Source organism: Mytilus trossulus, chromosome 5, assembly GCF_036588685.1.
Source record: "Mytilus trossulus isolate FHL-02 chromosome 5, PNRI_Mtr1.1.1.hap1, whole genome shotgun sequence".
Classification (NCBI taxonomy): Eukaryota; Metazoa; Mollusca; class Bivalvia; order Mytilida; family Mytilidae; genus Mytilus; species Mytilus trossulus.
In genome coordinates, this window is record NC_086377.1 from 17645166 (window position 1) to 17660824 (window position 15659).

At 32.6% G+C, this 15659-nt stretch overlaps 1 protein-coding gene across 1 annotated transcript in view; it reads left to right on the forward strand.

The window, feature by feature from the left end:
- The window catches only part of LOC134718608 (dTDP-D-glucose 4,6-dehydratase-like), a 37900-nt gene that overhangs the window by 9180 nt on the left and 13061 nt on the right, over positions 1–15659 (forward strand). The window contains exons 6-9 of the mRNA XM_063581239.1: positions 2457–2570; positions 9137–9290; positions 9972–10151; positions 15131–15216. Coding sequence (XP_063437309.1) covers positions 2457–2570; positions 9137–9290; positions 9972–10151; positions 15131–15216 — 534 coding nt within the window. The remainder of the gene's footprint in view (positions 1–2456; positions 2571–9136; positions 9291–9971; positions 10152–15130; positions 15217–15659) is intronic.

The window sequence follows — 15659 nt, forward strand, 5'->3', positions numbered from 1 at the left end:
TTTTTAAGTATCAACATACTGGCTGTATCACTGAAAATATTAGGCAATACATTGCGTGACGTCATAACATTGTGTGACGTCATAATTACGGATAAACAGAATAATAGGTAGTTTCGATTTTGATACTGACTACATCATGTTAAATATCTTAACTCGCCCTAACGGGCTCGTCTAGATATTCCGCATGATATAGTCAGTATCAAAAACTCAACTACCTATTATTCTATATATGCATGGTATGACAGACATGAATCAACGACAGCTACTGAATTCAAGACTCTTGACCTGGAATAGGAACATATCAAAAGTTCATCATAATATGATTATATACAAGATTAGGATTAAAAACCAACAGAAAAACAATAGTCATAGGTTTTGTAGCTCTTGACACTGATTGGTTGAAAGTTTGATGTTGACCAAAGAATTTTGATTTTTATATGACCGCAAAATTTGAAAAATTTTTGGTCGTATATTGCTATAACGTTGGCGTCGTCGTCGTCCGAATACTTTTAGTTTTCGCACTTTAACTTTAGTAAAAGTGAATAGAAACACAAGGTTTATGACCACAAAAGAAAGGTTGGTATTGATTTTGGGAGTTTTGGTCCCAACATTTTAGGAATTAGGGGCCAAAAAGGGCCCAAATAAGCATTTTCTTGGTTTTCGCACTATAACTGTAGTTTTAGTTAATAGAAATCTATGAAATTTTGACACAAGGTTTATGATGACAAAAGAAAGGTTGGGATTGATTTTGGGAGTTTTGGTTTCAACATTTTAGGAATTAGGGGCCAAAAAAGGGCCCAAATAAACATTATTCTTGGTTTTCGCACAATAACTTTAGTTTAAGTTAATAGAAATCAATGAAATTTAAACACAATGTTTATGACCACAAAAGGAAGGTTGGTATAGATTTTGGGAGTTTAGGTTCAAACAGTTTAGGAATTAGGGGCCAAAAAGGGACCCAAAAAAGTATTTTTCTTGGTTTTTGCACCATAACGTTAGTATAAGTAAATAGAAATCTATGAAATTTAAACACAAGGTTTATGACCATAAAAGGAAGGTTGGATTGATTTTTTTTGATTTCATCAAAATTGAATAATTGGGGTTCTTTGATATGCCGAATCTAACTGTGTATGTAGATTCTTAATTTTTGGTCCCGTTTTTAAATTGGTCTACATTAAGGTCCAAAGGGTCCAAAATTAAAATTAGTTTGATTTTGACAAAAAATGAATTTGATATGCTGAATCTAAAAATGTACTTTGATTCTTGATTATTGGCCCAGTTTTCAAGTTGGTCCAAATCAGGGTCCAAAATTAAACTTTGTTTGATTTCATCAAAAATTGAATAAATGGGGTTCTTTGATTTGCCAAATCTAACTGTGTATGTAGATTCTTCATTTTTTGTCTTTTTTTCAAATTGGTCTACATTAAAGTCCAAAGGTTCCAAAATTAAACTTAGTTTGATTTTAACAAAAATTGAAATCTTGGGGTTCTTTGATATGCTGAATCCAAACATGTACTTTGATTTTTGATTATGGGCCTAGTTTTCAAGTTGGTCCAAATCAGGATCTAAAATTATTATATTAAGTATTGTGCAATAGCAAGTCTTTTCAATTGTACAGTATTGCGCAATGGCAAGAAATATCTAATTACACAATATTGTGAAATAGCAAATTTTTTTTAAATTAGAGTTATCTTTCTTTGTCCAGAATAGTAAGCAAGAAATATCTAATTGCACAATATTGTGCAATTACAAGATTTTTTTTTAATTGGAGTTATCTTTCTTTGTCCAGAATCAACTTAAATCTTTGTTATATACAATATACAATGTATATTCACTTTTTACTACCAACTGATAAATTAAAATAATCTTTACCGTTCAGTGATAACAAGCAGTTTTTTTTACATCTTAATATTTTATGATGTATTTAAATGAGTAGTTATTGTTGCAAACTCCATTAGAAATTTTAATTGAGAATAGTTTTGGAATAAGGGAAAGGTGGATGTGATTAAAAGAATTGGGTTCAATTTTCTCATTTGAAATTTCATAAATAAAAAGAAAATTTCTTCAAACATTTTTTTGAGAGGATTAATATTCAACAGCATAGTGAATTGCTGTAAGAGAAAACAAAATTTTTAAGTTAATTAGAACACATTCATTCTGTGTCAGAAACCTATGCTGTGTCAACTATTTAATCACAATCCAAATTTAGTGCTGAATCCAGCTTGAATGTTTTATCCATAGTTGCCCAAACCGTTCAGGGTTCAACCTCTGCGGTCGTATAAAGCTACGCCCTGCAGAACATCTGGTTTAAAATGAGTGCAGCATGGTGTAATGGTACTTTGCACTATAAAATACAAGACTCACTTTGAAAATTTATGAAAACTACACTTTAATGGGCACTGTAATATAAAAAGGTGTTGCAAAATTAGGTTCTGACATTTTTATTATATTTACAGGTATATCAAGAAGGTGTGGTCAGATTAAGTGATAACTGTGCCCAAGAAGCAGCGAGATGTAATATTAAAAAATATATCGAATTTTCTGCTGGTCAGATGAATTCTGCCGAAAAGGTAGGGTTGAATAAGGGCTAGTTCATTAAAATGGATGTGGGAGGGAAGAAGGAATTTTCAAAAAACCCTAGCACAAACAGCATGCATTTTAAAAAATTTAATTTTGGATGTAACACGTCTTCTGATTGGGTGACGTTATTTTGTTTTATCATCCCATAGAAAAAAATTGGTCATGTGACAGTGACGTCAGCAACGTTTTTTCATGTTTTCTCTGGTTTAAAATGAAATTTAGAAATAAATTATAAGAAATGACTGTAAAATTTTTCTGTCTATTCGAAATAACATAAAAAATGTGGTGCACACAGTTAAATAACTCGCTATGCGCGTTATTCAGTGTGCACCACATTTTTAGGCAGTTAGGCTGCCTGATGCAAGCACCCTGGATGTGTGTGCTACCCAATAAATGCTGAAATACGTGCCATTGTTATTATCTAGCTGTCTACTATATTATTTATAACTTATTGGACAGTTTTTTCATACTTTTCATTCTGGATTACAAAAAATATGACAAGAAAAACCTTATATGATCGTCTATTTTCCCAAAAGTTTTGAAGTTGCACATAGGAAGTAGAGCACATTAGGAATCCTTATGTAGTTTATTATCCCCTGAGCTTTTGGCTAAGATGTCAAAGAACAAATGTATGAAATATTTCATCGACGAAAATTTCTGAAGACAAGTTGTTAAGATTTCCCAAATTGCAAAACTCGTAGGAATATTGTTTGTCGTCAATACGTAGTCAACTACGTATATAAGTTCAACTGATCACGCTGTTGGCGGCAATTTTAAATTAGAAGACGAAATTTTCGTATCTTTTTAATTTGGACGCAGGGGTTCAAATTAGCGGTGGTCTGGGGTCTGTGACCTTCCACTTTTGCAGTCGGACTTTCTACTTAGTTACTAGCTACGCCTGACGGACCTTGAAAGAAAATAAAAACAGAACTTTGCAAACATTTTTACCAAAGTTTCCTAAAAAACAATCTCAAACTTATTTTCATCATTACTATTCATGACAGCGATGTTCAATTTGTTCAACCGCTAGCTTTATACAGAAAATCGCCGATAAATAATGTGTAAATACGAGTTAATTCGTATCTCACTTTCTGTCAAAAACAACATTGTAAACAAAATGGCTGCAGCGAGACTACAATATCGGATCCGATTCCTGAAGCGGATAAGGGTAATTCGGGTTTTTTGGAAAATGACGCAGTCATTGTTCCATAACTGCCGACCTGATTTCTCTGCCTACCGCGCTTGGTTTCGTATTTACTAATTTCAATACAAACTGGAATGTGCTTGTGTTATCATTAATATGCATGAGCATTGTGTAGTAATCAGCCAGGAACCAGTTTACAAACTAACTGGTTTCTGTTTGTATTCCACTACAGTCGAACAAAGTGTTGTAGTTTGACAGAAACCAGTCCCGAATTTTGAAAACTACAAAACGTAATCGGTTATTATCATTCCGTTTTGGTGTTTCATACCGACTTATATGGTTTGAATAAGCTTAAGACCCTTCAAACATTAATGTGATATGTATATTAAAGACTGTTTTACAAAAGGATGAAACTGTTTTGCTTTAAAAGTCGTACTATAGTGATATATGTTATGTACGGATTTCCACTCTCACCGGTTAATTTCTTCTTTTACACGTGCTTTTGAAACTTCCTGTTTAAACATCGCAAGTTTTAAAATTGTTTTTTGAGTGAATTAAACTTATTTTAACAATCACGAAGCGTTCGGGAATCATTTCAAGCAGTTTCTTCTTCTCTTTGATGATCGAAAATAGGTTTTCTCAAGAAAATACCGCAAACGATCAAAAGAGGAATTGAAACGTACAAGTCAAGTCGGCACCTGGTTAAATTGGCATCTAGTCAAATCGGCACCAATTTGAAAATTTACAACTGCATTTAAGTATTGAATGCTTTTTTTTTGTAAATTCATTGAGGTGTAAAAGCGTTGACCGAAGTACTTTTTGTATGAAGCGTGTAAGCGTAAGCGCTTCATTCTAAAAATGTGCACACGGTCAACGCTTTTGCAACCCTATGAGGTTACAAAAAGAAACATTCAATACTTATAATTATTTTTTTTAGCTAGGATCATGAAAACACGAATTTTTTAACTTTTTTATTCAATTCATCTGTGCACTTTATTGTGGGACCACGTGTTATCATGAATGAAAAGTTTTATTGAGTGATGCAATTGCTTGAGGAATAACATGTGATGTGCAGTTAGCCAATCAGAATAAAGTATTATAATGAAACATATATCAAATGTAGTTATAACAAAATACATTACGTTGTAAGAGTTATCTCCCCAAACACTGTTTTTCTTGTGGCCACCTCTCCTTCGTAACCGTAAAAGATTTTATTTTACCAAATTGCTCGTTACATATTTAGGATAAGAATATTCGTTTGAATCATAGCTCTATGGGGACTCCATATGAGAGTTATTCCCCCTTTTCATTTGATTCAAGCGATATGCATTTTCAACTGGTAAACCATAACTGATAGAGACCTAGGGTCTTCATGAGGTCATTGGTACTAAAAATGAAAATGAGGTCAATGTCAAAGGTCAAGGTCATATTATAAATTTTGATTTTGGCTTATTTTCACTTCTTTTCAAATACTGTATGACATTTTGACAAATAATTTTTCATAAATTATTAGTTGCGACATGTCCTTACTTGTATATTTTGGTTGAAAGGCTGCACATACAATAAAAGGGAGTTTTTGTCCATCTTACATTTAAAATTACGCGTCAAGTGGTAGTACTCATCACCCCTTTACCATATTAAAGACCTAGGATATTTTGATTCAAGGTCCATGGTTTGTGACCTTGAAATTGAGGTCAAGGTCATAGGTTAATAGGACGTCATAAAGCCATAGGAACTAACATTTTAAACTGATTTTTCATATTTCTCTGAACAATTTGTTTTTAATTTACTTCATATTTTGTGGGATAAGGGGGTTCAGACTATGTGGTATCAGGTCTGTTTGCGCCCAATACACTTTCGCACCTCGCACGTTCACAACCAAGGTCCCTTCGCACTCTACTCATTCGCGCCCAATTTTAATTCAAATTCAAGTTGAATAATTGGAAAATCATGATTGTTGTTTTAAATTGCTTTGGTGTAAATACTGAATGTATTTATAGCTTGGTATGAGTAAAACATTGAAGATTTTGAAGGAAAAACACAAAAGATAATTGTTTTTAAGCCCTTTGATCTGAAACAACGAAACAATAAAATATAGGAACCAAAATATAGCAATCCACTATTATAACCAAAACATGATAAAATTTATTCAACACACAGAAAAAAAAATAGTCAGAATCTCGCTTCATTATGAAAGAGGTCAATGAAACAAAGTATAGCAATACACTAACCAAAACATGATTAAGAGTTATTCCACGCTAAATAAAACGTTGACAAAATACCACTTTATTTAGAAAGGATTATTATTATCTTTAACAATACGCTATCCAAAACATGATTAAGATTTATTCAACACAAAAAAAAATGCTGTCTCACTTTATTTTGAGACAATGACAACAATTATACTTATAAGAAAACACTTGCTTACAGAGTTATTAAACACAAAACCAATTAAGATTAGTTGCGAACATGTAGGGTGTGAAAGTGAAAGGGGGCGAACATGAGTTGGCGCAAACGTGAATGGGCGCGAACGGACCCGGATTCAGCCTATGTACCAGTGAGAAATATAGAAGCCTTTCTACAGTATTTATTTGTACAATTCAGGTAGTCTTGACCTATTCATTTGTCTTAAAAAAAAAACAGCCAGTTGGCACCTTCACTTCACACACACACATATACGAATATCAATTATATGCTTACGAGACATGTTGCATTGTTAAACTTATTACGGTATGTGAAAATCAAGACTTGCATAAAAACTATCCCAATATTAGAGACAGTGGCGTCATTTTTTTTTCAGAGCTTTCAGCTCTTTGATTAACTAAAAAAATCCAGATAGGTGACAAAATACAGCTATGCATGTTAAATAAATATAAACACTAGAATTGAAAACCAAATTAAGAAAGAAAAAGCAGAAAATATTTTGTACACCGATTTTAATGTCAAAATCCAATACAAGCATTGACAAGTGACAACTGGGAACAGTTTATCTAACAATATATATGTTCCTGGTAACAGTATAACTTTTTTTTATCAGTGATAAATGTTGGTAATGCATGTTAAATGCTTTTCAAGTTAAACATATTGCTGCAATTTCAAGGGGTATTTTTTTCTCTCAATTTTGATAGGTCAGTTAAAATAGCTGGAAGTTTCTTCAGGAACATATATATTGACTTTATAGATATACTGTTCCCAGGTTTCTTATATATAAAAAAAAGAAGATGTGGTATGATTGGCAATGAGACAACTATCCACAAGAAACCAAAATGACCAAAACTTGGTAACGGTCAAGATCCCCACCCCAAAACAATATATATATTCATGTATGGGACAATATAACAAATCATATGAAATATAGGTGGAGTTTGTGAGGCCACTCTACCCCTTTCTGTTTTAGAATTTATAACGGTCGAGATCCACAATCTTAAACAATATATATTTATATATGGGACAATATTACAAATCAAATAAACTATAAGGGGGTCCCTATGGTCACTGTACACCTTCATGAGTGAGAACTTGGAAAAATTTGAGATCATCACCCCTTTACCATATATACTCATGTATAAGACTATATAACAAATCAAATGAAATATAGGGGAAGTCCCTGTGGTCACCCTTCCCCTCATGTTTAAGAACTTTGAAACAGTTGGGATCCCCAATTCTAAATTAAATGAAATATAGGGGGAGTCCCTGCAGTCATCTGATTGATAAAATTGGAAACAGTCGAGATCCCCACATTTAAATTAAACCATATATATATATTCATGTGTGAGAACTAATCATATGAAATATATGGAGAGTCCTTAGGGTCACCCTACCCACTCCTGTTTGATACTTAGAAACAGATGAAATCCCCACCCCTCAACCATATATATTCATGTATTGGACAATATAACAAATCAAATGAAATATAGGGGAAGTCACTAGGGTCCCCCACCCCTCTTGTTTGAAAACTTGATAACGGTCGAGATCCGAACCCATAAACCATATATATTCATGTATGGGACAATATAAAAAATCAAATGAAAGTAGGGGTAGTCCCTAGGGTCACCCCACACCCTCTTGTGTGTTTTGAAAACTTGAAAAAAGATTTAGATACCAACGCCTAAACATGCATATTCATTCCTGCTTTTCATTTCAAAAGATTGAATGACATACATGTTTGACTGCCTTCAGTGCTTACAGTGCTTTGATTTATGTTATTTCTTCGTAGACAGATTTTTTTTTACAGTCATTCCTTAAATAATTTTGCATATTGTGGAAAAAATGATGAGTCCACAGTACATCAAATGAATATACAAAAAAAGGGACCAACTGCTAATGTCAAAATATAAAAATGCTCTTCCTACCATTCCACGTTTAATGGAATAATCCTTGTAACCATATAAATAACTGAAAGAATAGATGCAGTACCTACAAAGAGATTTTCATCCTGAATATACATGAATAATTTGCCACTGGACATTAAGCAACAAACAATCAATCAATACAAAAAGATTAAGTTGGAATTATTGATTGGAGGGTATAGTTCATCCAGAAAAGGGCTTTTGAAGGTACACCACAGTAATAAACAAGAATGTGTCCATAGTACACGGATGCCCCACTTGCACTATCATTTTCTGTGTTCAATAGACCGTGAAATTGGGGTCAAAACTTTAATTTGGCATTAAAATTGGAAAGATCATATCATGGGATACATGTGTACTAAGTATCAAGTTGATTGGACTTCAACTTCTTCAAAAACTACCTTGACCAAAAACTTAAACCTGAAGCAAATGGACGCACAGACGGATGAACGAACGGTACAACAAATGGACATACGGAGGCACAGACCAGAAAAAATAATGCCCCTCTACTATCGTAGGTGCGGCATAAAAACAACAAATTAACTAACAATATCAACAACAGAAAGAAAAAAATTAAAACATTTAAAGAAGATTAAGAAAAAAAGGGAAAGAAGATACCTAATGGACATCTAAATACTGAATAGTAAAAAAAAACGGTAAAAGTAAAACAAAGCACATGAATTAGGCCAAAAATTAAATTTGAATTGTATGATGTTGTATACCTATCCACCTGAAATGCAGGGTTGAGTTCAATATTGTAGCTGCTACGTACCTCATATCAATTTGTATGAAGCAGCTAGTCTAGAGCTACACTTTCAATAGTAAAAATCTACGTAGCACTATGTAGCAGCTATGATATTGAACCCAGCCCAGCTCACCTGGAAAAAATTATGATGCATTGTTTCATATTTCATTTTTGAACTCATGTTGTAGACAACAAAAAATCCGTTCCTTCCTACCTAACCATCCAAGGCATGGTGAGACATCAAACAAAGTATATTTTTAATGGTGTCTTGTAATGAAGTATTTCTAATCTTATGTTGTTGTTTTTTGTTTTTTTCAGAAACCTTGTAAAGAAGACTGCAAATGTTCTCCATGGACCAAACTTGCCAAACATAAATTATTAGTAGAAAATCATCTTCAAAACATTCCAGATCTGAATTTTGTAATTATCCGACCTGCTATAGTGTATGGTATTGGTGATAGAAATAGCTTAAGTAAGTTGTAATCACAAAGCATGATGTGGTTATGATACAAACAAAAAATGCTTTGGTGGTCTCATTATAGTTTGCTCAGGTCATGGATAGGAAGTCAGGACTTTAGGTTTTGATCTGTATGGGTCAAATCAAGTACAGTAAATTCTGAGTTTAAAAAAAAATAAAATTTAATTTTGCAAACATTTGGGAAGGAAAATTTATTTTATGTAGTCTTTTCCCGAAATAGGAATAATCAATATTACATACAGTCAAACTTTGTGTAAGGGTCGCCTAGTTTCAGCAGTCACCTGCCTCTAATGGTCACTTCCACACCCACTCAAATGTTTTTTTATGGTCCATTTATGGGCATTATGTTTTCTGGTCTGTGCATCCGTCTGTCTGTTTGTCCGTTCATCCCGCTTCAGGTTAAAGTTTTGGTTTAAGGTTTTTGGTCAGATAGTTTTAAATGAATTTGAAGTCGAATCAACTTGAAAATTAGTACACATGTTTACTATGATATAAAAACAAAATGACCTAAAACTAAAAAATAAAGCTAGACATTGATACTGAACATAGTGCTTTTTATTTCTTTTATGTAACCCACAATTTCAAAGAACCTACACATTTTAAGACTCATTCCTATGTATTATGTATATTTAAATATAACATCCTTTAAAAGTAATTTTCCTTTTATTTTTCTAGCTCCTAGATTACTAATAGGTGCTATATACAAATACATCCGACAAAAGATGAAGATGCTATGGACCAAGGATTTAAAGATGAATACAGTGCATGTAGATGATGTCTGTAGAGCTGTGTGGCATCTTTGTCAACATGGTCAGAACGGGGAATTGTATAATGTAGTGGACGAAGGCAATACTAGTAAGTACTATAAAAAAGAAGATGTGTTATGATTGCCAATGAGACAACTATCCGCCAAAGACCAAAATGACACAGACATTAACAACTATAGGTCACTGTACGGCCTCCAACAATGAGCAAAGCTCACATCTCATAGTCAGCTAAAAAAGGCCCCGATAAGACCATACCTGTCAACTCACCCGTTTTTTGCGGGTGACACCCGTTATTTTCACCTCTCACCCGGGAGTTTTTCTTTACCCGGCGGGTCCCGGGAATTTCTAACATTACCCGTTTCACCCAATTTCTGACCGGAATTGTTTCCGGTATTTAGAAGTAATACGACCTTCGGTTTTATCGGTCTTTTTAGATGTAACCAAAAGTCAAAATGTAGGACTGTTTACCTGAGCTACGTAACGATATTTTAAACAAGCTACAAGATGAGTTCAGTGACTATCAGTCGACCCCATAAATGAACTTCCACTTTGCACTTCCCCTAAAACTGACATTGGTACATTTTGGGGAGAAATGTCCAAGTTGCATGACATTTTTCTTAACAAGCCAAGATTTTTTGTTTTGTCAAAAATTGCTAAAACATTACTGGTTTTGCCAAACAGCAATGCAGACAGTGAGAGGGCATTTTCTTTAGTAAAGATAATAGCTACAAAGTTTAGGGCTGATCTTAATAAGGATACACTGTGTGCTCTTCTTTCTTGTAAAATGAATACACATTTGCATTGCTATGAACTGAAACCAAGTGCAGTTCTTTTAAAGAATGCCAAGTCTGCTACTATGCCTATGGAATATAACAATAGTCTGAAATAAACTTGTATACATGTTCTAACTGTTTCATATACATATTGACTATATAAATTATATGTAAACATATTTTTGTTCTTCAATTGAGCCCACAAAATGTCGTACGCGTTATGACCTGAGATTTTTTTTCTCAATGCAGGTCATGACCTGACTTTTCATTTTCAGAGGTTGACAGGTATGGATAAGACAATGTAAAACAATTCAAACGAGAAAACTAACGGCCTTATTTATATAAAAATGAACAAAAAACAAATATGTTTTCATCCAAGACTTTGAAATTTTATTATTTAATTAGGGCTATTACATTAAAATGTTTTTGGGAGGGTAGGTGGGGAAGTTCAATTGTTGAATGGAGGTCATGTTTTTTTTTTCAGTATGCGTCTGTTTCCTTTATGCAATTATCTAAAAAAATGGTTCTCAGTTGTAGGGATATTTTGAAAGTCCTTCCTACCCTCCCACATACATTCTTATGGAATAGCCTTTATTGAGATCGAAAAGATCTAATAATCCATGAGTATCTATATATGTAAGGCAGTTTTTATTTAATAAGTTGGTTTACGGACATCAGCCCAAAAAACTTGGGGTAGGAGGAGGGATTTTTTTTTTTTTAAACTAGATCTTTCCAGTTTTGTTTTTTTTACTTGGTTAACGGATATCAGCAGGGCTCCACACTTTTTCAAAATTATAGGGAGAAGTGACTTCTCTTTTTGAAACTGATAGGGAGAAGTGGTGAGATTTGAAAGAGAAGTGCTCATTCGCGTGGTGCCCTACAATGTTTGGATTTTACTATAGTATAAAGGGTCATATGTAAATAATGTTCTTTTTATATTGTTCAATTCATATCTGAGTATACAATTAAAGTAACATTTCAAATTAAAAGTTTTACTTAGGTTTTTGTGAGAAACTTCCAACTAAATATTTAATATCTAGCACTAAAAAAAAAAAATTTATTTGAAAAATGTAAAGAAATTATAATATATCAATTTCAATTTAATTAAAAACTATCTTAAGTATGAAATTCAGTGTTTCTCATCAAAAAATATATAAGTTATTAAGCTGGGCCATAATATATTGATATTAGCTAGTGTAATAGTCTCAGAGTTAAGCAACTTTAATCAAGTTTGAAACCAATTCAATCCATAAAAAAATATAGGGAATTATATACACCAATCAATTAGATGTAACTAAAAGTCTCTTAATGCATGTGAAATACGTAATTTTTCCCTTTGTGGTTAATATTCGTCTGTCAGCTGTTCATTCCGTGCGTCCGTAATAATTATTGTAATAGTACAGATTTCGGTCTTAGCTGGTCCTGTTCAGATCCGTAATTTAGAAATCAGTAAATGGCGGACGAATGCAAGAAAATTTACAAAAAATAAACGATGTTTGACAAGTTATTTGGAAAGGAACATGACGTTTTTAATGCAATTAATGGATAAACATTTACTAGAGGCAACTTTTATCACTTTTAAATGAAGTAACAAACTTATTTTGCCGCCGAAATTTAGGTTGATGTACATTTTCGAGTAACAAGCGCCGGAACTTGCAAAAATGTTCGAGGTGATAAAAAGTTGTATTTTTTATCAAATAAACTGCTACACACTGCAAATACAATGCTTCAGCCAGTTTTCTTAAGATAATGAACCGTTTATGTCTTAATTTCTTTAATTATCAATGAAAAAATGATTTTTCATTAACTTGGTAAAAATTGAAAATGTCCGATGACGGAAGCGACTGAAAGCGAGTATCGTCAAGAACAGGGCGACTTGTTTTCGCTTTTGGGTGTCAGGTAAAGCTAACCAGTCACGTTTCTGGTGCACTGGTTAACGATTTTTTAATGCAGTAATAGGAACCAGAATACGAAACGTAAACACAAAAATTCCGTTTAAAATTTCCTTAGTAAATCGATAAATATGAGGTCTGCGGAAATGATTTTTAAGGACAAATGTGTGTTTATTTTTATTTGAATTAGCGAAAATTCGGGTCGGCGGATCTGTAAACCAACTTATTTAATAAAAACGGCCTAAGAATCTGTTTCTCTAATAAACATAAAAAAATATATATAATTTTTCATATATGGAAATCCTTTTCAATAAGTTCAAGTGCCTTCTTCATTCAGTCATACTTGTGAAGTTGTCACATTCTCTAGCACATTTTGACATAATAAAAATTATAAATTTAATGCATGAGTGCATAAAAAATATTTAGAGAAACACAAACCCAATCTGTTTATCACCATAAATATTCCCAGTTAAGTCTTCAAACCGCTGGTTCAGATTTTTTTCTGGTGTTTATAATGCTAAGGCTTACAATTAGGACAAACAACCGTCTAAAAACTAGTGGAGACATCAAATATGCTTAAAATTATTTTCTCATATTATAAGCCAGCTTTAGTGGGGACATTTATAGCTTCTTACAAATTCTTCTTTTATTGGCTTTAAAAAATATTACATTGATGTAAATAGTTTATGTAAATCTTAAATTCAATTATATAATATTAGTGTTCTCCCCAGATATTGTTTACAGTTTCTTGGTAATTAGAAGGAAATTTAAAAAACAGTGTACCATCATGTTTCTAAATATTATAGCATCACACCCATAACACAATGTACTGTGGATTCACTAAAATTGGTTGGATACCAATTTGGATGGATTTTGTGGGTACAGTGGAACCACGGATTTAAATGTTCAACGAAATACAAATTTTCAACAGCAAAGTATGCTGACTTTGCCAAAACCACAAATCAAATATCCATGAACATGCAAGTTTTTATCAATCCACGAAAAATTGGTACCCATGAAAACAAATTAATCCACAGTATAAGAAAATCAATTCAGATTGCATCACATCAAGAAATATAGCATGACATTAAAGGTCCTGGGGAGAATACTGAATATAAATGCTTGCAAGAATTTCTAAATATACAGTTGTGAAAATATAGTGCTTGTTCAGCCAACACAATATAATTAAATCATGAATTCATGACAAGATAATTGGCTCAAGGGTCCAGAAACGGTCATATTTGCCAGTCATGTCCTAAACTGAAACTATGATGTCCTAAACTTTTAATTTGGATTTAGGTCAAATTTTATTTTTCAACCGAAATAATTTCGGTCATTTCGTTGAGATCTACTTTCAAAATCGCCATTTTGAACATATTTTTGTTTTGTTATCTATTTCCTGTAATTAAACTGCCACTTCAATAAAGTGTTATAAACCTGAGGGCCCTCCTAATACATGTAACTATATTAATGCCTCAGGGAGCTATTGGCTAATGATTGCTAATCTCTTTACCTGTGTTTTTAATTCACACCTGGCAATTAATCACAAGCTCCAAACTATTATTATAAAGAAATAAAAAGTCCATACCAACTGGCTTCATTATTTAATTATTCAACAGGTCAGACAATTGTCAATTATGATTTTAAATTAAATTAAAACTTGGTTAAATTTACGTAGAAAAAATATTTTTTTACTTCTAACACACGTGCTTTGTTTACTATGTAATACGCATGCTTGAAATTCTCTTCCACAGATTTAGACAATTAATTGTAAATTAAAAAAAAAATCATCCTAAATAAAGCTAGTACAACTATTTTAATTAATATTCTAACACTATTAAAGGTAAAATATTAAAAAGCCGATGATTTCCTGTGATTTGGATAAACAAAACTAATCCCGGAAATGAGTCCGGAATTGTTCATTTTACTATTGTCGCAGTACATCCGGGTTTGAATTTTGACTTCAGAATCAAAGGAAACGTAAGCGATAACTGAGAATATTATCGTTTTGAGTCATTAAAATCATTTTATTTTTAAATTGTTGCCTCTTTTGATTGCTCTTAAATGATTTTTGGAACATGGTAGGACAAATCATGAAGTAAATGCGATGCAACAGTGAAACAAGTTGTTGATGCTACGAACATGACGATCGAGTATGAGCATACTCATAATGAATCTCATGCAGTAATGTGATTTTGACAATCATTTTTTGAAAAGGGGCATCAACTTTTAAGTTGTATGAAAATGACCGAAATTAGGTGAAAAAATTTCCGGATCCTTGAATTGGCTATATCTGAATACCCATGAACTTAACAGCTCAATTATTCAGCGTCCTGAAACATGTGCTGCCTCTCTTCTGAATTATTGATATTGACCTAACTGTTGTTAATTGTTTGTTTCAGCCCAAGGAAGAATCAGTGAGTTAGTGTCAGAAATCTTCAGTATTAATTGTTCCTTTGTAGGATCAGCTTTATCCAATATAGCTCAGGTAACTAGTTTTTACTGTAAACTTGATGACAGTTAAACCTTTGTTCCTTTGTAGGATCAGCTTTATCCAATATAGCTCAGGTAACTAGTTTCTACTGTAAACTTGATTACAGTTAAACCTGTATATAAAAGTTTCCCTGTAGATCATTAAGGTAGTACCCAACTCTTTCACTAAAATTAATTTGGCTCATTTAATTTTTCATAAAATTTTGTCAATGTATTTACTTTTACCCTTTAACAAAAATATGAAAAATTTCAAAAAATTTTAACCACCCATTTTGTCAGAAAATTTACACTGGTTATAGAGCAGTTTGACAAACACCAATTTTGATCATTGAGAAGCTTAATTAATATTCCCTTTACAAAACTATGTAATTAAAACATTTAGCAGACTTTACAGAGTTATCTCCCTGTAGTGTTAGGTACCACCTTAAAACATATTTT